Source organism: Panulirus ornatus, chromosome 63, assembly GCF_036320965.1.
Source record: "Panulirus ornatus isolate Po-2019 chromosome 63, ASM3632096v1, whole genome shotgun sequence".
NCBI classification, from domain to species: domain Eukaryota; kingdom Metazoa; phylum Arthropoda; class Malacostraca; order Decapoda; family Palinuridae; genus Panulirus; species Panulirus ornatus.
The window spans coordinates 23,191,977-23,213,942 of record NC_092286.1 but is presented as its reverse complement, the minus strand read 5'-3'; the positions used below and the strand labels follow the sequence as shown (position 1 = coordinate 23,213,942).

General features: G+C 46.6%; 1 protein-coding gene across 1 annotated transcript in view; it reads left to right on the top strand.

Moving 5' to 3' along the window:
- LOC139745986 (uncharacterized) overlaps positions 1–21,966 on the top strand; it is a 318,309-nt gene that overhangs the window by 78,431 nt on the left and 217,912 nt on the right. Inside the window, exon 2 of the mRNA XM_071656747.1 lies at positions 7,379–7,452. Within this exon, the coding sequence (XP_071512848.1) occupies positions 7,379–7,452 (74 nt within the window). The remainder of the gene's footprint in view (positions 1–7,378; positions 7,453–21,966) is intronic.

The following is a 21,966-nucleotide window of genomic DNA, read 5'->3' as shown; positions in this document are numbered from 1 at the left end:
ACATGCCTTAGTTCAGTCCAGTGATGGTACGTCGACTACACCATTCCAATTCATCCTGTCCCGTGCATGCATTACACCTTCCTGCATGTTCAGTCTCCGAGCACCCGTGAGCCTTCCTTCGCTCAGAGGTGGAGCATCCACGTTCCTCTTTTTAAATAGACTGCCAATCTGTCCCTCTTTGTCTTAACTTGATCACCTGAAGATGCTCAAGTCTTTCTCTGGGGTTGCTGCTCGACGCGGACGACCAAATTGAGTTCGAAAGAGTCGATGGGCGTAAGGCCTATCGACCAGCCAATCATCAACCCTATCGACCAGCCAATCATCAACCCAATCGACCAGCCAATCATCAACCCTATCGACCAGCCAATCATCAACCCTATCGACCAGCCAATCATCAACCCTATCGACCAGCCAATCATCAACCCTATCGACCAGCCAATCATCAACCCTATCGACCAGCCAATCATCAACCCTATCGACCAGCCAATCATCAACCCTATCGACCAGCCAATCATCAACCCTATCGACCAGCCAATCATCAACCCTATCGACCAGCCAATCATCAACCCAATCGACCAGCCAATCATCAACCCTATCGACCAGCCAATCATCAACCCTATCGACCATCCAATCATCAACCCTATCGACCAGCCAATCATCAACCCTATCGACCAGCCAATCATCAACCCTATCGACCAGCCAATCATCAACCCTATCGACCAGCCAATCATCAACCCTATCGACCAGCCAATCATCAACCCTATCGACCATCCAATTATCAACCCTATCGACCAGCCAATCATCAACCCTATCGACCAGCCAATCATCAACCCTATCGACCATCCAATCATCAACCCTATCGACCAGCCAATCATCAACCCTATCGACCAGCCAATCATCAACCCTATCGACCAGCCAATCATCAACCCTATCGACCAGCCAATCATCAACCCTATCGACCAGCCAATCATCAACCCTATCGACCAGCCAATCATCAACCTTATCGACCAGCCAATCATCAACCCTATCGACCAGCCAATCATCAACCCTATCGACCAGCCAATCATCAACCCTATCGACCAGCCAATCATCAACCTTATCGACCAGCCAATCATCAACCCTATCGACCATCCAATCATCAACCCTATCGACCAGCCAATCATCAACCCTATCGACCAGCCAATCATCAACCCTATCGACCAGCCAATCATCAACCCTATCGACCAGCCAATCATCAACCCTATCGACCAGCCAATCATCAACCCTATCGACCAGCCAATCATCAACCCTATCGACCAGCCAATCATCAACCCTATCGACCAGCCAATCATCAACCCTATCGACCAGCCAATCATCAACCCTATCGACCAACCAATCATCAACCCTATCGACCAGCCAATCATCAACCCTATCGACCAGCCAATCATCAACCCTATCGACCAGCCAATCAACCAGAAGCTTGCGCACATTTTCGTACGTCGGAGTGACCTAGCTAAGGATCGACCACCAATAAAACACAGGAATGGACATTTATAACTCTCGTTTCTTATCAAATGTCTGGAAGATCCTGTATCAGCAGAGCCAGCTTTTTATCTCCTTGAGAGAGAGAGAGAGAGAGAGTCAAGAGTTCTGAGCACTGTGAAGGTCATTGAGAACCACTGAGCATTCTTCACACACACACACACACACACACAAACACGGGAGCTACACTCGCCGCTGATGCGCCGTTGTCGGCTCACCTGCTCACGAGTGATCACAAGGATCACCAGCTGGTGAGCCAGTTGGTGAGCCAGCTGGATCATATTCCCTGCGGAAACACTGTCTCGCGTTCGCTGAGGGAAATCCAGATTCAATGTTTTTTTTTTCTTTGCAAGATTCCAGTTTGATCGTAAGCGACCCATCTCTGAGGTATATTTGTTCTTCGTGAACACTGATGTTCACTGTGGACGTCACAGTGGGCGTGGAATGTCTCCAGTGTAGAGATAGGATGTACCACTGGTGATAGGTGCGCCCAGTGGTTATGCAGTGTAGTCGAGAACTTCATGTAGCGTGCTGTTCTGAATTATTTTCACGGTCCAATTTAGATGCTTTGTTGTGTACCACTCCCTATCCTTCAGTGCAATTTTTTTTTAACCCTTGATAGTTTCCATTCTTCCCTTCACCTATGTTCGTGGTTTCCCGCGTGGAGCGCCAGGAACAGACGAAGAAATGGCCTCATTCGCACCATACACTCTGGCTCTTGTGTACGTATAATAATAATACGAGGGAGCACAAGGAGTCGACATTACCCTGCTTCTGAATGGAGCGCTGATGCCTTGAGCTGCAGAAGCCTTTATAAAAAGGTCCTGGGTAACGCCAAGACTATCTTAAAGGCATCAATTACATATGTATATATATATATATATATATATATATATATATATATATATATATATATATATATATATATATATATATATATATAATGGAAAGGACTACAATTTTGCGCGTGATCAAGTGTAATTCTATGAGTCCACGAAGAAAATGAAACACGATAAGTTCCCAAGTGCACTTTCGTGTAATAATCACATCATCAGGAGAGATACGAGAAAGAAACATAACAATCAGTTGATATACAACGAAGAGATGTAGCTAGGACGCCATTTGGTAAACAAGTGATTGTCCAAGACAGACAAAAGGCGTATCATAAATTTATTATGTAGACAAGAAGGGAAATTGTTTACAAATCTTATCAACAAGAAAGCCATCCAATTTGTATAGATCTTCACTAACATTAAGGTTATAATTCTTTGTGTATCTAATAATAGAAGATTCAATGATATTTCTCGTGGTACTGGAGTTAGAGTTAATAACTGAGATGGCATTACTCCATTCAGTACAATGATTATAGTTTTTAACGTGATTAAACATGGTATTTGATTCTTATACTATATTTATGTTCTCATACTATATTTATGTTGCTTAAGTCTAACAGAAAGATCCTTAACACTCTGCCCAATATAAAACTTATCACAATTTCTACATGGCACTTTATAGATTCATCCAGGAGAACTTTCTGGTGAGTTCCTGATTAAGATATTCTTTATAGTATTATTGTTGCTGAAGGCAACATTTACAATAAAGGATTAAAACAACATGGGAAGTAGAGTAAAATTATTATCAAAAGGGATAACTAAAAGATTCTTGGTGTCAATGGGAGGTTTGGGTTCAACTCTACAAAATGATTTCTTTGCTAACTTAAGGGATTTGTCAATGAAAGATCTATGGTACTTTAACTTAGATCCAATGGAATATATCTTCTCAAACTCATCATCAATAAACTCTGGACTGCAAATACGTAGTGCCCTAAGGAACATAGATTGAAATGATAATCTAACGCTGTCATGTTGAGATGAGTAATAATGGATATATGAGTATACATTGGTGGGTTTTTTGTATATGTTAAACTTGTTTATTTGCCTATGGATCATGCAATCTAAAAATGGTAACATACCATTATTTTTATTTTCTACGGTAAATTTACTCAGGAAAGAAATATAGCAGTCAGGCTATATATATATATATATATATATATATATATATATATATATATATATATATATATATATATATATATATATGATAGAGTTGATAGAGATGCTCTGTGGAAGGTATTAAGAATATATGGTGTGGGAGGAAAGTTGTTAGAAGCAGTGAAAAGTTTTTATCGAGGATGTAAGGCATGTGTACGTGTAGGAAGAGAGGAAAGTGATTGGTTCTCAGTGAATGTAGGTTTGCGGCAGGGGTGTGTGATGTCTCCATGGTTGTTTAATTTGTTTATGGATGGGGTTGTTAGGGAGGTAAATGCAAGAGTTTTGGAAAGAGGGGCAAGTATGAAGTCTGTTGGGGATGAGAGAGCTTGGGAAGTGAGTCAGTTGTTGTTCGCTGATGATACAGCGCTGGTGGCTGATTCATGTGAGAAACTGCAGAAGCTGGTGACTGAGTTTGGAAAAGTGTGTGGAAGAAGAAAGTTAAGAGTAAATGTGAATAAGAGCAAGGTTATTAGGTACAGTAGGGTTGAGGGTCAAGTCAATTGGGAGGTGAGTTTGAATGGAGAAAAACTGGAGGCAGTGAAGTGTTTTAGATATCTGGGAGTGGATCTGTCAGCGGATGGAACCATGGAAGCGGAAGTGGATCATAGGGTGGGGGAGGGGGCGAAAATCCTGGGGGCCTTGAAAAATGTGTGGAAGTCGAGAACATTATCTCGGAAAGCAAAAATGGGTATGTTTGAAGGAATAGTGGTTCCAACAATGTTGTATGGTTGCGAGGCGTGGGCTATGGATAGAGTTGTGCGCAGGAGGATGGATGTGCTGGAAATGAGATGTTTGAGGACAATGTGTGGTGTGAGGTGGTTTGATCGAGTGAGTAACGTAAGGGTAAGAGAGATGTGTGGAAATAAAAAGAGCGTGGTTGAGAGAGCAGAAGAGGGTGTTTTGAAGTGGTTTGGGCACATGGAGAGGATGAGTGAGGAAAGATTGACCAAGAGGATATATGTGTCGGAGGTGGAGGGAACAAGGAGAAGAGGGAGACCAAATTGGAGGTGGAAAGATGGAGTGAAAAAGATTTTGTGTGATCGGGGCCTGAACATGCAGGAGGGTGAAAGGAGGGCAAGGAATAGAGTGAATTGGAGCGATGTGGTATACCGGGGTTGACGTGCTGTCAGTGGATTGAATCAAGGCATGTGAAGCGTCTGGGGTAAACCATGGAAAGCTGTGTAGGTATGTATATTTGCGTGTGTGGACGTATGTATATACATGTGTATGGGGGGGGGTTGGGCCATTTCTTTCGTCTGTTTCCTTGCGCTACCTCGCAAACGCGGGAGACAGCGACAAAGTATAATAAAAAAAAGATAAAATATATATATATATATATATATATATATATATATATATATATATATATATATATATATATATATATATATATATATATATATATTAGAGAGAGAGAGAGAGAGAGAGAGAGAGAGAGAGAGAGAGAGAGAGAGAGAGAGAGAGAGAGAGAGAGAACATTGCTAATGGGTAGCAGAACCTCGTTAACGGGTAACAGAACCTGGTCAATCGGCAGAAGAACCTGGTTAATGAGCACAACATTCTTAATGGGTAGTGGTAACTGGTTAATAGACAGTAGAATCTGGTCAGTAGACAGTAAAACCTGGTTAATGGTGAATAGACCCTAGTTAGTGGGTAGCTGAACCGGGTTAATGCGTAGATGAACCAGGTGAACGGGTAGCTGAACCGGGTTAATGGATAGCTGAACCGGGTTAATGGATAGTTGAACCGGATAAATGGATAAGTGAACCGGATTAATGGATAAGTGAACCGGGCTAATGGATAGTTGAACCGGGTTAATGGATAAGTGAACCGGGTTAATGGATAAGTGAACCGGGTTAATGGATAGTTGAACCGGATTAATGGATAAGTGAACCGGGTTAATGGATAGTTGAACCGGATTAATGGATAAGTGAATCGGGTTAATGGATAGTTGAACCGGGTTAATGGATAAGTGAACCGGGTTAATGGACAGTTGAACCGGGTTAATGGACAGTTGAACCGGGTTAATGGATAGCTGAACCGAATTAATGGATAGTTGAACCGAATTAATGGATAGTTGAACCGGATTAATGGATAAGTGAACAAGGTTAATGGATGGTTGAACCGGGTTAATGGATAGTTCAACCGGGTTAATGGATAGTAAAACCAAATAGATTAATGGTAGAGTCATTCTAACACCTAGTAACACGGTTTGAACAAGAGAACCGGGTTAATTGGCAGGAGGAGCAGTTAACCACATGGGAAAACCAGGTTAATGGACGGTGGTACCTGGTTAACAGCTGGCAGAATACCTCTCTTTGTCATCCCATTTTTTCACTGTCTATGGCAGTGTCCCTCTGTCGGCCACTCACTGCTGGCAAGTGTTTCAGTCGGTCAAAAAAAAACGTGTATGGCGTGTATGGTAATGAGCTAATTTGCATACGTAAAGTTATTCATTTCTGCTGACATCTAAGCCAGTAACTGTATCTAACTTTGTGGGCAGGTGAGCTAACCAGAGCTTCAACGAGACGCGAACCGGGAGAAATAACATTGTTAGGTTTGCCCAGCGAGATGATGATAATGATAATCATTATCATAATTAACAGTATTATTATTTATATTACTGTTATCATCATTACTTATCGTTATCATTATCATTATTACTATAATTATTATTATCATCATACAATAATAAAGTTAATGATCTACTAATACTAATACTACTAATAATAATAATATTAATGATAATTATTTTTTTTTTTATTATACTTTGTCGCTGTCTCCCGCGTTTGCGAGGTAGCGCAAGGAAACAGACGAAAGAAATGGCCCAACCCACCCCCATACACATGTATATACACACGTCCACACACGCAAATATACATACCTACACAGCTTTCCATGGTTTACCCCAGACGCTTCACATGCCTTGATTCAATCCACTGACAGCACGTCAACCCCGGTATACCACATGATAATAATAATAATAATAATAATAATAATAATAATAATAATAATAATAATAATAATAACAATGATAATGATAATAACAATGATAATAATTAAAATGATAATAATAATGACAATACTAACAATAATAACAATAATGATAATAATGATGATAATGATTATAATTACAATCATAATTATTATCATTATTATCATTATTATGATTATTATTATATTTTGCTAATATTATGATGATTAATATTATATAGGGATTACTGCAGCCAAAGTGGATACATACTGGCCAGATATATCATAGATATATAGAGACAGTGATACGCTATATGTGTATGTTGTTATATAGATATATAGAGACAAAGTGATACACTATATGTGTGTGTGTTGTTATACAGATATATAGAGACAGAGTGATACACTATATGTGTATGTTGTTATATAGATATATAGAGACAAAGAGACTATATGTGTGTGTGTTGTTATACAGATATATAGAGACAGAGTGATATACTATATGTGTGTGTTGTTATATAGATAAATAGAGACAGAGTGATACACTATATGTGTGTGTTGTTATATAGATATATAGAGACAGAGTGATACACTATATGTGTGTGTTGTTATATAGATATATAGAGACAATGATACGCTATGTGTGTGCGTTGTTATACAGATATATAAAGTGATACACTATATGTGTACGTTGTTATATAGATATATAATGTGATACACTATGTGCGTGTTGTTATATAGATACACCGAGAAAGATTGACGCTGTGTGTGTGTGTGTGTGTGTGTGTGTTGTTATAATATAGCAACCAACATCCCGTTTTCTTTCCCCCCAGACTCGCTACACAGCTCTCGCCTCTCTCTCGGCTCCCGGGAACGTGTGGTTCATACCTTGGATGCTTCTATACAGGTCAGTCTATGTCTGGGTCTGGGTCTGTGTGTATGTCTGTGTGTGTGTCTGTGTGTATGGCTGTGTCTGTGTGTATGGCTGTATCTGTGTGTGTGTGTGTGTGTGTGTGTGTGTGTGTGTGTGTATGTCTGTGTGTGTGTGTGTGTATGTCTGTGTGTGTGTATGGCTGTGTCTGTGTGTGTGTGTGTGTGTGTGTGTGTGTGTGTGTGTGTGTGTGTGTGTGTGTGTGTGTATGTCCGTGCCTCTGTGTATGTCTGGGTCTGTACGTTGTCTTCCGTTCATTACGGAACCTTATAGCATATACCTTTCCACAGTATCGTCCAGGTTCCCAGACGCATCCTTGGATAGAGAGAGAGAGAGAGAGAGAGAGAGAGAGAGAGAGAGAGAGAGAGAGAGAGAGAGCCATCCATGGTTTCGAACCCCAGCTGTGGCGCTGGTGCAGTGTTGGCCGTGGCGCGGGACGAGCTGCGGGGGTTCCGCTCGGACTTAGAACATCTTGGAGGAGGAGGAGTACCTGCTCACCCTGCCAGGAGGCTCTGCTCTCCTCCAACACTTTACCATCCCACATCAGGTCTGTGGGTCGTTCGTGCCCTCAGGAGGAGAGAGAGAGAGAGAGAGAGAGAGAGAGAGAGAGAGAGAGGGGCTCTCTCTCTCTCTCTCTCTCTCTCTCTCTCTCTCTCTCTCTCTCTCTCTCTCTCTCATCTCAAGCAGCCCTTTCTCGTGGCCCTTGAAGGTTTCTTATCTCCCCCTCCCTTAATGACTCTACTTCAGGTCTTGATTACGTCTCTCTTAAGAAGATCTCGACTTCAGACTTTAATGATCCCAACTTCAGACTTTAAAGGTCTCAACTTCAGACGTTAATCTCAATTTCAGACTTTAATGATCCCAACTTCAGGCTTTAATGCTCTCAACTTCAGACTTTAATGATCTTGACTTCAGACTTTAATGATCTTGACTTCAGACTTTAAAGGTCTCAGCTTCTGACTTTGATGGTCTCAACTTCAGACTTTAATGATCTCGACTTCAGACTTCCATAATCTCGACTTCAGACTTTAATGATCTCACCTTCAGACTTTAATGATCTCAACTTCAGACTTTAATGATCTCAACTTCAGACTTTCATGATCTCAACTTAAGACTTTCATGATCTCAACTTCAGACTTTGACGATCTCGGCTCCTCCTCCCTCCCATACAGCCGACTGAACTCCTCTCTATGGTCCAGAAACCATCTTCAGAGTCGCTCCACCTCAGGTCTCGGTGAACCCGGCGCGGGTGACGGGCTTCGCCTTTTTTTTGGTCGAGGAGAAGACGACACGGAGCGACCTCTCCCCTGCAGGGCTTCGTCAGCCACACTGTGTGGTTATCACCCTGGGGAGCCTCTCCCTACCTGGCTCAGATTAATCTGGGTAGTGTGTGGCCCAGCAGGCCAGTGTCTCGTACGCCCGGCCTCGGGGTACGCGCCACAGTATGACTTCGATGTTCCTGGACGGGTACGCGACACAGTATGACTTCGATGTTCCTGGACGGGTGCGCGACACAGTATGACTTCGATGTTCCTGGACGGGTACGCGCCACAGTATGACTTCGATGTTCCTGGACGGGTGCGCGACACAGTATGACTTCGATGTTCCTGGACGGGTGCGCGACACAGTATGACTTCGATGTTCCTGGACGGGTGCGCGACACAGTATGACTTCGATGTTCCTGGACGGGTGCGCGACACAGTATGACTTCGATGTTCCTGGACGGGTGCGCGACACAGTATGACTTCGATGTTCCTGGACGGGTGCGCGCCACAGTATGACTTCGATGTTCCTGGACGGGTGCGCGACACAGTATGACTTCGATGTTCCTGGACGGGTGCGCGACACAGTATGACTTCGATGCTCCCGGACGAAGAAGATGGATGGCTCTTACCATATCACGTCTCGTGATCCAGTCCCTCAACTGCATCACATTTCGTAGCCAGTCTTGACCACTGTATTCTACTTCGTAAGTCAGATTCTTATAATTCTACAGTGTCTATGGGTCAGGTTCTTGTTTTTTATCACATTACCTGTAGTATCATGTCTGGTAACTAGGGAGTATACGAACGAGATGGACTTATGACCATGCAGACGCTCCTCTGTCTACACAGTGAAGGTGTCAAGCGATGCCAGCCAGCATCATCCTCCGCCCCCAGCTACCCAGTATGCATGACACTGAGGTCTGTATACCCCTCACCAACACTTAACCTACGTATATACCTCACGGTGTATTCAGGCCGAGTCAAAGATCCTGCAGGCTCCCAGCGCACGCGCCCACGTAGCCACAAGAACCTGGTTCCTTTAGCACACTGTGTCCATCCTTCTCTAAGTCTTTCTCACATATCCCCCCCACTGTAAGTCCACATAGTATATCTCATCGCTGTGGGAAACATGTTGAACGATCGTGAACCCTCAATATTCGAGGTATTTTCATCCTGTCGTTGTTCACGTCGTCCCGTGTGACACTCGAGCCCGGCTCACTCATCGTGGTGAATGACGTCGTCTGTCACCGGGACCCGAGGTGCCCCCGTAGTCAAGATCACGTACAACGCTGGCAACCGATGAATCCCCTGACACACGTCCCTCAGTAGACTCTTCCCCCCTCCCTCACCACCTCGGCTTCCATACATCTATCATCGATCCCCACATAGCGGTCTATTTTTCCACCCTATGAATCACACACTTGATCAACCCGAGGCGTACAGCCATCCTCAATATTCTGGTGGAGAGCAGGTCGCCGCTAGAGAATGGCCCATTGACCAAAAAAAGATTCGTAAGGAATACAAGGTAATGATCCATACCTCTAGTGCGTGGTGTCCAGGCTCTGTGTGTGTGTGTGTGTGTGTGTGTGTGTGTGTGTGTGTAAGTGTTTCACACAGGATGGGGAGGGAGTCTTGTACTCGTGAAGGGAGCCCCCATCTCTTGGACATTACCTACCATCAAGGAACTTATCAAAACACCTCTCAATCGCCGACATTTCCCGCAGCCATCGCACACCTCAAGCTACGACATTCCTTCCCTCGCGTCCTTTCTTACACACATCTCCTGCCCAGTATTCAGTGACTTCCAGTCATTCTAACTACACATCTTGAGGAACTGTTCGCTGTCAGTCTCACCTCACTGACACAGACACTCGTAGGCTGTAATCAAGTCATCTCTACGTGTATGAGTAAGCAGTACGTGGGTGACAGACTGACTGCGAGAGATAGGATTGTGATACAACAACATCACTGTTCAACTGGGTCATGTCCAGAGGTGATGGAAGGAGCCGCTGGCGGTGCAAGGTAATGGTAAAGACGTCACGACTCAGGGCAAAGACAAGATCAGAGGACGTCACGACTCAGGGCAAAGACAAGATCAGAGGACGTCACGACTCAGGGCAAAGACAAGGTCATAAGGAGGTCACGACTCAGGCCAAAGACAAGGTCATAAGGACGTCACGACTCAGGGCAAAGACAAGGTCATAAGGAGGTCACGACTCAGGCCAAAGACAAGGTCATAAGGAGGTCAAGACTCAGGGCAAAGACAAGGTCATAAGGACGTCACGACTCAGGGCAAAGACAAGGTCATAAGGACGTAACGACTCAGGCCAAAGACAAGGTCATAAGGAGGTCACGACTCAGGGCAAAGACAAGGTCATAAGGACGTCACGACTCAGGGCAAAGACAAGGTCATAAGGACGTCACGACTCAGGGCAAAGACAAGGTCATAAGGACGTCACGACTCAGGGCAAAGACAAGGTCATAAGGACGTCACGACTCAGGGCAAAGACAAGATCAGAGGACGTCACGACTCAGGGCAAAGACAAGGTCATAAGGAGGTCACGACTCAGGCCAAAGACAAAGTCATAAGGAGGTCAAGACTCAGGGCAAAGACAAGGTCATAAGGAGGTCACGACTCAGGCCAAAGACAAGGTCATAAGGAGGTCAAGACTCAGGCCAAAGACAAGGTCATAAGGACGTCACGACTCAGGCCAAAGACAAGGTCATAAGGACGTCACGACTCAGGGCAAAGACAAGGTCATAAGGACGTCACGACTCAGGCCAAAGACAAGGTCATAAGGACGTCACGACTCAGGGCAAAGACAAGGTCATAAGGACGTCACGACTCAGGGCAAAGACAAGGTCATAAGGACGTCACGACTCAGGCCAAAGACAAGGTCATAAGGACGTCACGACTCAGACCAAACACAAGGTCATAAGGACGCCACGACTCAGGGCAAAGACAAGGTCATAAGGACGTCACGACTCAGGCCAAAGACAAGGTCATAAGGACGTCACGACTCAGGGCAAAGACAAGGCAATAAGGACGTCACGACTCAGGGCAAAGACAAGGTCATACCCCGAAGGCCTGGCTTGGCGTCTGTCCCACTGTGTGGACCAGTACACCTTCGTCTCAGAGAAGTGTTCCTCGTCTTCATCATCAGATCCTGCCAGAAACGTGGAAGCTGTGTCTCCCCTCTTGTCCTTCCTTCTTGCAACAATGGTCAGGTCTGTGGCTGGCTGTTCCCTCTCCTCTGTAGCTCAACCGCTGAAGCAGAGGGGTCCAATATTTTGTTTCTGCTTAACTTCCTCTCGTAAAGTCGTCTGAAGTTTGGATAACCAAAGCCAAGATGCCTTTTGTAATTCCGGGTCTGTTATACACCATATAGTACACCTTCATAAGCGACTTGTCTGTGCGTACGAGACCCAATTAGACCACGAACCACACCACTTATAGTTCGCCCCCCTCACGCCGTTCTAATCTAATGATCTCGTGAGAGACCGGGTTAATTTGCTGCCCATAAGATATCAATCATGGCCTGGCCTCATTCCGCTGTGACGAGGCTTCGTCACTTTGCATCTTGATGAGTTGAACGTCGTTAACCACGTAAGTGATCAGCGCTGGAGGGACTGTGCGTTGTGGCAGACCTGATGGTCACTAGCTCGTCTGTCCCACTCTGTGAATGTCTGCGTCACTGTTCGGGACAATATGACGTAATGCTTTTGGTTGATCATACTCGTATTTCTCTGTTGTGTTTGAAGCAGTCCACTGCTCGTGTTCATCAAGCTGGTGTTGTGAGAGAGCCATTCCTCACTCACTCTCATAACAGGTTAATTGAATCTCTTCTGGTCTCCCAACCGGTTGCCGCAACGAGGATTCGAACCTGGGCGGTCCGACCATTCGTCTCATTTCACAGGAACCATCGAGCTTTCCATGTATCTCATGTGCGTGAAGTAAACCCATGTAGCATCAGGTGAAATACACTTACCACATTGTAACATATAGGTACATACAGTTAGCACACTATAACATATAGGTATATACAGTTAGCACACTATAACATATAGGTATATACAGTTAGCACACTATAACATATAGGTATTCAGTTAGCACACTATAACATATCGGTATATACAGTTAGCACACTATAACATATAGGTATATACAGTAAGCACACTGTAACATATAGGTATATACAGTTAGCACACTGTAACATATAGGTATATACAGTTAGCACACTATAGCATATAGGTATATAAAGTTAGCACACTATAACATATAGGTATATACAGTAAGCACACTATAACATATCGGTATATACAGTTAGCACACTATAACATATAGGTATATACAGTTAGGACACTATAACATATTGGTGTATACAGTTAGCACACTATAACATATAGGTATATACAGTTAACACACTATAACATATAGGTATATACAGTTAGCACACTATAACATAAAGGTATATACAGTTAGCACACTATAACATATAGGTATATACAGTTAGCACACTATAACATATAGGTATATACAGTCTCGAGTCATTCAGATGAAGAGACTTGAGTCTGTCTACCCAATGATCTTGGGGTTGCACAAGACGAGATTCTTTGACTGTCGCAGTTTACAAGCGTTGACTCATCCTACACTCAGGACTCACTCGCTCTACTCATGAGACTCATTTCTAATAGAGAGACGAGTCTCTCTTCGATGGCTCAGTCGGTCTACGGCAAAAGCGCACCCTTCAAGTCACTCCAGAGGCCCATTCGCCCCCTTTTTCCAGTGGTCCTTTTTGCTCTCCTTCAGGGGAATAAATCCCAGTACTCACCCTTGCCCAGTGGCTTCGGTCCCTGAACCAGGTGGGTTCAGTCACCCTGATAGAAGAGAGTTCGTTCAGTCGCCGTACCCTGGGGGCCTCACTCCCCCCTAGTGCAAGGCCTCAGTCGCTATGGCCTGTGCTCGATCCTCCGCCACCAGAGGCAGAAACGACAAGTTCATCCCAGAGCTGAGGAGGAGGAGCCGCTACCTCCTCCTCCTCCCTCCTCCTCCTTCCTTGGAGCTCAATTGCATGATCCTCCTGCAGGAGCTACGCTATCCTCCTGCAGGAGCTACGCTATCCTCCTGCAGGAGCTACGCTATCCTCCTGCAGGGGCTTCGTCATCCTCCTGCAGGGGCTTCGTCATCCTCCTGCAGAGGCTTCGTCATTCTCCTGCAGGAGCTTCGTCATCCTTCTGCAGGAGCTACGCCATCCTCCTGCAGGAGTTACGTCATTCTCCTGCAGGAGCTACGCCATCCTCCTGCAGGAGCTACGCCATCCTCCTACAGGAGCTACGCCATCCTCCTGCAGGAGCTTCGTCATTCTCCTGCAGAAGCTACGCCATCCTCCTGCAGGAGTTATGTCATTCTCCTGCAGGAGCTACGCCATCCTCCTGCAGGAGCTACGCCATCCTCCTACAGGAGCTACCCCATCCTCCTGCAGGAGTTACGTCATCCTCCTGCAGGGGCTCCGTCATCCTCCGTCAGAAGTTGGACCAACCTCCTCCAGACGCAAGGCACCTCCCACCCGGCCCTAACGCTGGGATCATCACGCTGAAGTGATTAACTTGCGCCCTTAACTTAGTTTCTCTCTGTTAAGTACGACGCGGGTGACATGCTGGCGGAGTGGATTATAAGGGGGGGGGGGGGGTAGTTGTGGGGGTCGTCTGGGGCGGGGCACCGCTGGCGGAGTGGATTATAAGAGGGGAGGGGGGCTTGTGGGCGTCGTCTGGGGCGGGGCATTATAACCCGCGACTGTGGGGCGTGACGACCCGAGGCTCCGCCAGACCTGTACGTGGATAATGTGGTTACTTAAAGTCGCCGCCCTGGACCGAACACCACGCGAAAAGCTTCAGAAAATGGAGGACGTACGGAGGGAGGTTTTCTGACGAAAAACATTATGTAAAGCAACGAGGAAAAAAAAAATAATATATATATATATATATATATATATATATATATATATATATATATATATATACGAACAAAGTGCATATGAACGCACACCTTGGAAATTTGTATGTTTATATATATATATATATATATATATATATATATATATATATATATATATATATATATATATATTAAAATGATTCGACAAACGTGGACCATCCACGAACAGATCAGGAAATATTCACATTCATTTAATGGAAATATATATAAAAAAATTCAAGAGATAAAAATGATTGTACTTCACACACACACACACACACACACACACACACACACACACACACACACTTTCTATCATATATATTTTCAATTTTTATACCCACGTACGCCGTTTCCCGCACCATCAAGTTAGCGCCAGGAACAGACAAAGAAATGGCCTCTCATTCGCACACACCTATTCGGTACACATGTATTGCACGATACCACAGCTCCTGTGCACAACCTGGGGTTTCCTCCGGTCACCTCAGTCCTCTGGCATTGCTGTCGTCCCCTGTATACCACACAGCTTCAATTCACTCTATCCCGTGCACGCCTTTCACCCTCCTGCATGTTCAAGCCCCGAGAACTGAAATCTCTTTTTCACGCTATCCTTCCACATCCAGTGTAGCCTCCATCCTCTCCTCGTTCCCTCCACTTCTGACACACATGTCCTGCTTCTCAACCCCTCCTCACTCACTCTCTCCATTGGTCCGAATCCTTTTCGCACACCCTCTTCAGCTCCCTCTCAACCACCCTGTTCATATCACCACATCTCTCTCTCCTCAACCTATCATTACTTCCTCGGGCAAGCCACCTCCTCACACCATGTAGTGTCCTCAGACATTTCCTAGACATCCAACACATCCAACCTCCTCAGTACATACATATCTATAGCCCAAGCCTCGCACGCTTACAACACCGTCGGGACTATTATACCATCTAACACGCCCATCTACGACCTCAGTGCTTGTTTCCTTTAACTCTTTCAAGGGAAAAGTGAAGGAAAAGAAGCAATGATACGACTATGTCAAACTAAAACGAACACCATCACATCTCGGAGGAGCGATAGACAAGACCTCAAGTGTTGGTTCGATGACCTCACCTTCAGTGAACATAAGAGAGCAACAGAAGATCCCTCTGCAGGAGCGATGGCAGGCTGACATGACCCATCTCCAGACACGATAAAACCACTGGTGAGGAGGTTCCCCAAGGCAGTACTACTCCTTCGAATAGGCTCCTGCTGTGTGCTAGCATCACTACCTCTCACAGTGGGCCACACTGCCGAGTAATTATAAGTGACTGTGTTAAAGATATGTAACAGTGGGGAAAATGGGAAGCGCCTGAGGCCACACTCCCTTAGAAAGGAGACGGGAGAAGTGTAACTCCCACTGGAAAAATCCTAAGTGGTGTCATTTTCCCCAGTTCGGACTCAAGACATTATACCCCCACTGGAAGGACATGTAGGGAAAGTTCAGCACAATGCAAGAAATGTCACAACACTTCATTGATAATAACAAGGTACCTGAAATCTTAAGTTTGTATCCACTTTTTTTGCATCTAGTGGGTCAAACTTACCCTATGAAACTATGTTATGTATGTACTGACATACGAAGTGTAACATGTAACATCAACCCACTGTGAGGGTCTGAGTAAGACCCTTTGTGATCCTCCTCTGTAATCCCTTTTGCGCTACCGCTCACAGGATGAGCATGGGGTGTACAATGAACCTGCTGGGAACACTGACGCAAAAATCACATCTAACCAGTTAAGTCGTCGTAGACTCTGGTGATTCAAGAGATAACGACATTAGATAATACGAATGGGTCGTTAGAGAGATCGTGGTCTCCTCAGGGAGGAAATCTGGAACGAGACTGAATGAGTCTGTGCAAAAGCTTTCCACACCTCAAGCTGGCGTATGACACCTCAAGCTGGCGTATGATACCTCAAGCTGCCGTATGACACCTCAAGCTGGCATACGATACCTTAAGCTGGCGTATGACACCTCAAGCTGGCACAAGTAAGAAGATTTAGCGATCTACAGTCAAACTTTTTGGGTAGTGCAGAAGCTTTTATATATATATATATATATATATATATATATATATATATATATATATATATATATATATATATATATATATATATATATATATCTTTTTTCTTTTAAACTATTCGCCATTTCCCGCGTTAGCGAGGTAGCGTTAAGAACAGAGGACTGGGCCATTGAAGGAATATCCTCACCTGGCCCCTTTCTCTGTTCCTTCTTTTGGAAAATTAAAAAAAAAAAACGAGAGGGGAGGATTTCCAGCCCCCCGCTCCCTCCCCTTTTAGTCGCCTTCTACGACACGCAGGGAATACGTGGGAAGTATTCTTTCTCCCCTATCCCCAGGGATATATATATATATATATATATATATATATATATATATATATATATATATATATATATATATATATATATATATATATATATATATATCTGTCTGTGTGTACTTCTTCAAACGCCAGACGTCATGACACATGCGCGCGCACATCAGCCTACACTCACACACACCCACACACCCACACACCCACGTCAGTACGGAGACAAGCAGAGGGAGGGAGACAGGTGCTGGTGTGGTGTGTGGACGGTGAGGGTCTCAGGGGCTCAGAGCTCCGGCCGGCTGGCTGGCCGGCCGTGGTGGTGAGTGGGTGGGTGGGCGACAGGGCGATAACGCCTCTCGTCTCTATTACATTGTTAGAATCATCATCACCCCCCCCCTCCCCCGAGCCGGGGGAGAGAGAGAGAGAGAGGGAGAGGGTAGGGTCCGCCCGCGCCGGGGAACGGGACGGTCGGCAATCGCCCACGCGACGAAGGGCACCTCGTCCTTGTGGACCGATGGTGGTAGAAGCGTTCTCGCCCGCACGGTCATTAAGTAGCTGTAACACACGAGTAGAGGGGTAGGGGGGGTGCAGGGTATGGGACGGGGGTAGGGGAGAGAAGTGAGGGTAGGGAGGGGAGAGGAGGAGGAGAGGGGAAAGGCATGGGAGGGGAGTGAGGCTGGGAGAGGGGAGATAAAATGTGAGGTATTGGCTGAGTGTGTGGGAAGGGTAGGGTGAGGGAGGTACCCATGGAAGAGGGAGGGGCTGTGGGAGGGCTAGAGGAGTGGATAGGACGAGACGGGAGAGGTGGGAGGTTATAGAATGGGTAGTGAGGAGGATGTGGGAGGGGAAGATGAGTGTTGGGGAGGGAGCAGTGTGACAGGTGAGGGGTGAAGGTCCCGGGATGATGAGGAAGTGTCGCTTCCCCTCAGCAAAGGGGAGAGGAGAGAGCAGCTAGGGAGGAGATGGGGAGAGGAGAGAGCGGCGTGGGAGGAGATGGGGAGAGGTGAGAGCGGCCGGGGAGGAGATGGGGAGAGGTGAGAGCGGCTAGGGAGGAGATGGGGAGAGGTGAGAGCGGCCGGGGAGGAGATAGGGAGAGGTGAGAGCGGCCAGGGAGGAGATGGGGAGAGGTGAGAGCGGCGTGGGAGGATATGGGAGAGGTGAGAGCGGCCTGGGAGGAGATGGGAGAGGTGAGATCGGCCTGGGAGGACATGGGGAGAGGCCAGAGCGGCTAGGGAGGAGATGGGGAGAGGTGAGAGCGGCTAGGGAGGAGATGGGGAGAGGTGAGAGCTGCCTGGGAGGAGATGGGGAGAGGTGAGAGCGGCCGGGGAGGAGATGGGGAGAGGTGAGAGCGGCTGGGGAGGAGATGGGGAGAGGTGAGAGCTGCCTGGGAGGAGATGGGGAGAGGTGAGATCGGCTAGGGAGGAGATGGGGAGAAGTGAGAGCGGCGTGGGAGGAGATACAAGACGTGGGATGGGAAAAAAGTGGGATACGCGGAGGGAGGCGATAGACAAGGAAGTGAGTGAGCGTCGGTAACACCCTCACCCACGTCTTGCTACCACACCTCTATGTCACCGCCTCACATTACGCGCTGCTCCACACCACCTCACACCACCTCGTGTCCTCACACACATAATCACTGCCAGCACAGCCACCCTCCTCCGCCCACTGGAATCTATGAGGCCGAGGCTCGCATCCATACGACATTGTTGGAACTACTTTACATACTCATTTTCCCCCACGGTATATACACAGCGTTGTAAAAAAAAAAAAATAAAAATGCGACGAATGTGCTAAAGAAAACGTCTTTAGTGGGCAACTGTGAGCCATATCCTGCCTAATATGGCCATGTGAGCCATATCCTGCCTAACATGGCCATGTGAGCCATATCCTGCCTAACATGGCCATGTGAGCCATATCCTGCCTAACATGGCCATGTAAGCCATATCCTGCCTAACATGGCCATGTGAGCCATATCCTGCCTAACATGGCCATGTGAGCCATATCCTGCCTAATACGGCCATGTGAGCCATATCCTGCCTAACATGGCCACGTGAGCCATATCCTGCCTAACATGGCCATGTGAGCCATATCCTGCCTAACATGGCCATGTGAGCCATATCCTGCCTAACATGGCCATGTGAGCCATATCCTGCCTAACATGGCCATGTGAGCCATATCCTGCCTAACATGGCCATGTGAGCCATATCCTGCCTAACATGGCCATGTGAGCATATCCTGCCTAACATGGCCATGTGAGCCATATCCTGCCTAACATGGCCATGTGAGTCATATCCTGCCTAACATGGCCATGTGAGCCATATCCTGCCTAACATGGCCATGTGAGTCATATCCTGCCTAACATGGCCATGTGAGCCATATCCTGCCTAACATGGCCATGTGAGTCATATCCTGCCTAACATGGCCATGTGAGCCATATCCTGCCTAACATGGCCATGTGAGTCATATCCTGCCTAACATGGCCATGTGAGTCATATCCTGCCTAACATGGCCATGTGAGCCATATCCTGCCTAACATGGTCATGTGAGCCATATCCTGCCTAACATGGCCATGTGAGCCATATCCTGCCTAACATGGCCATGTGAGCCATATCCTGCCTAACATGGCCATGTGAGCCATATCCTGCCTAACATGGCCATGTGAGCCATATCCTGCCTAACATGGCCATGTGAGCCATATCATACCCAACATGGCCATGTGAGTCATATCCTGCCTAACATGGCCATGTGAGCCATATCCTGCCTAACATGGCCATGTGAGTCATATCCTGCCTAACATGGCCATGTGAGCCATATCCTGCCTAACATGGCCATGTGAGTCATATCCTGCCTAACATGGCCATGTGAGCCATATCCTGCCTAACATGGCCATGTGAGCCATATCCTGCCTAACATGGCCATGTGAGCCATATCCTGCCTAACATGGCCATGTGAGCCATATCCTGCCTAACATGGCCATGTGAGCCATATCCTGCCTAACATGGCCATGTGAGCCATATCCTGCCTAACATGGCCATGTGAGCCATATCCTGCCTAACATGGCCATGTGAGACATATCCTGCCTAACATGGCCATGTGAGCCATATCCTGCCTAACATGGCCATGTGAGCCATATCCTGCCTAACATGGCCATGTGAGCCATATCCTGCCTAACATGGCCATGTGAGCCATATCCTGCCTAACATGGCCATGTGAGTCATATCCTGCCTAACATGGCCATGTGAGCCATATCCTGCCTAACATGGCCATGTGAGTCATATCCTGCCTAACATGGCCATGTGAGCCATATCCTGCCTAACATGGCCATGTGAGCCATATCCTGCCTAACATGGCCATGTGAGCCATATCCTGCCTAACATGGCCATGTGAGCCATATCCTGCCTAACATGGCCATGTGAGCCATATCCTGCCTAACATGGCCATGTGAGTCCATATCCTGCCTAACATGGCCATGTGAGTCATATCCTGCCTAACATGGCCATGTGAGCCATATCCTGCCTAACATGGCCATGTGAGCCATATCCTGCCTAACATGGCCATGTGAGCCATATCCTGCCTAACATGGCCATGTGAGCCATATCCTGCCTAACATGGCCATGTGAGCCATATCCTGCCTAACATGGCCATGTGAGCCATATCCTGCCTAACATGGCCATGTGAGCCATATCCTGCCTAACATGGCCATGTGAGCCATATCCTGCCTAACATGGCCATGTGAGCCATATCCTGCCTAACATGGCCATGTGAGCCATATCCTGCCTAACATGGCCATGTGAGCCATATCCTGCCTAACATGGCCATGTGAGCCATATCCTGCCTAACATGGCCATGTGAGCCATATCCTGCCTAACATGGCCATGTGAGCCATATCCTGCCTAACATGGCCATGTGAGCCATATCCTGCCTAACATGGCCATGTGAGCCATATCCTGCCTTACATGGCCATGTGAGCCATATCCTGCCTAACATGTCCATGTGAGCCATATCCTGCCTAACATGGCCATGTGAGCCATATCCTGCCTAACATGGCCATGTGAGCCATATCCTGCCTAACATGGTCATGTGAGCCATATCCTGCCTAACATGGCCATGTGAGCCATATCCTGCCTAACATGGCCATGTGAGCCATATCCTGCCTAACATGGCCATGTGAGCCATATCCTGCCTAACATGGTCATGTGAGCCATATCCTGCCTAACATGGCCATGTGAGCCATATCCTGCCTAACATGGCCATGTGAGCCATATCCTGCCTAACATGGCCATGTGAGCCATATCCTGCCTAACATGGTCATGTGAGCCATATCCTGCCTAACATGGCCATGTGAGCCATATCCTGCCTATCATGTCCATGTGAGCCATATCCTGCCTAACATGGCCATGTGAGTCATATCCTGCCTAACATGGCCATGTAAGCCATATCCTGCCTAACATGGCCATGTGAGTCATATCCTGCCTAACATGGCCATGTGAGCCATATCCTGCCTAACATGGCCATGTGAGCCATATCACGCCTAACATGGCCATGTGAGCCATATCCTGCCTAACATGGCCATGTGAGCCATATCCTGCCTAACATGGCCATGTGAGCCATATCATACCCAACATGGCCATGTGAGCCATATCATACCCAACATGGCCATGTGAGCCATATCATACCCAACATGGCCATGTGAGCCATATCCTGCCTAACATGGCCATGTGAGCCATATCCTGCCTAACATGGCCATGTGAGCCATATCCTGCCTAACATGGTCATGTGAGCCATATCCTGCCTAACATGGCCATGTGAGCCATATCCTGCCTAACATGGCCATGTGAGCCATATCCTGCCTAACATGGTCATGTGAGCCATATCCTGCCTAACATG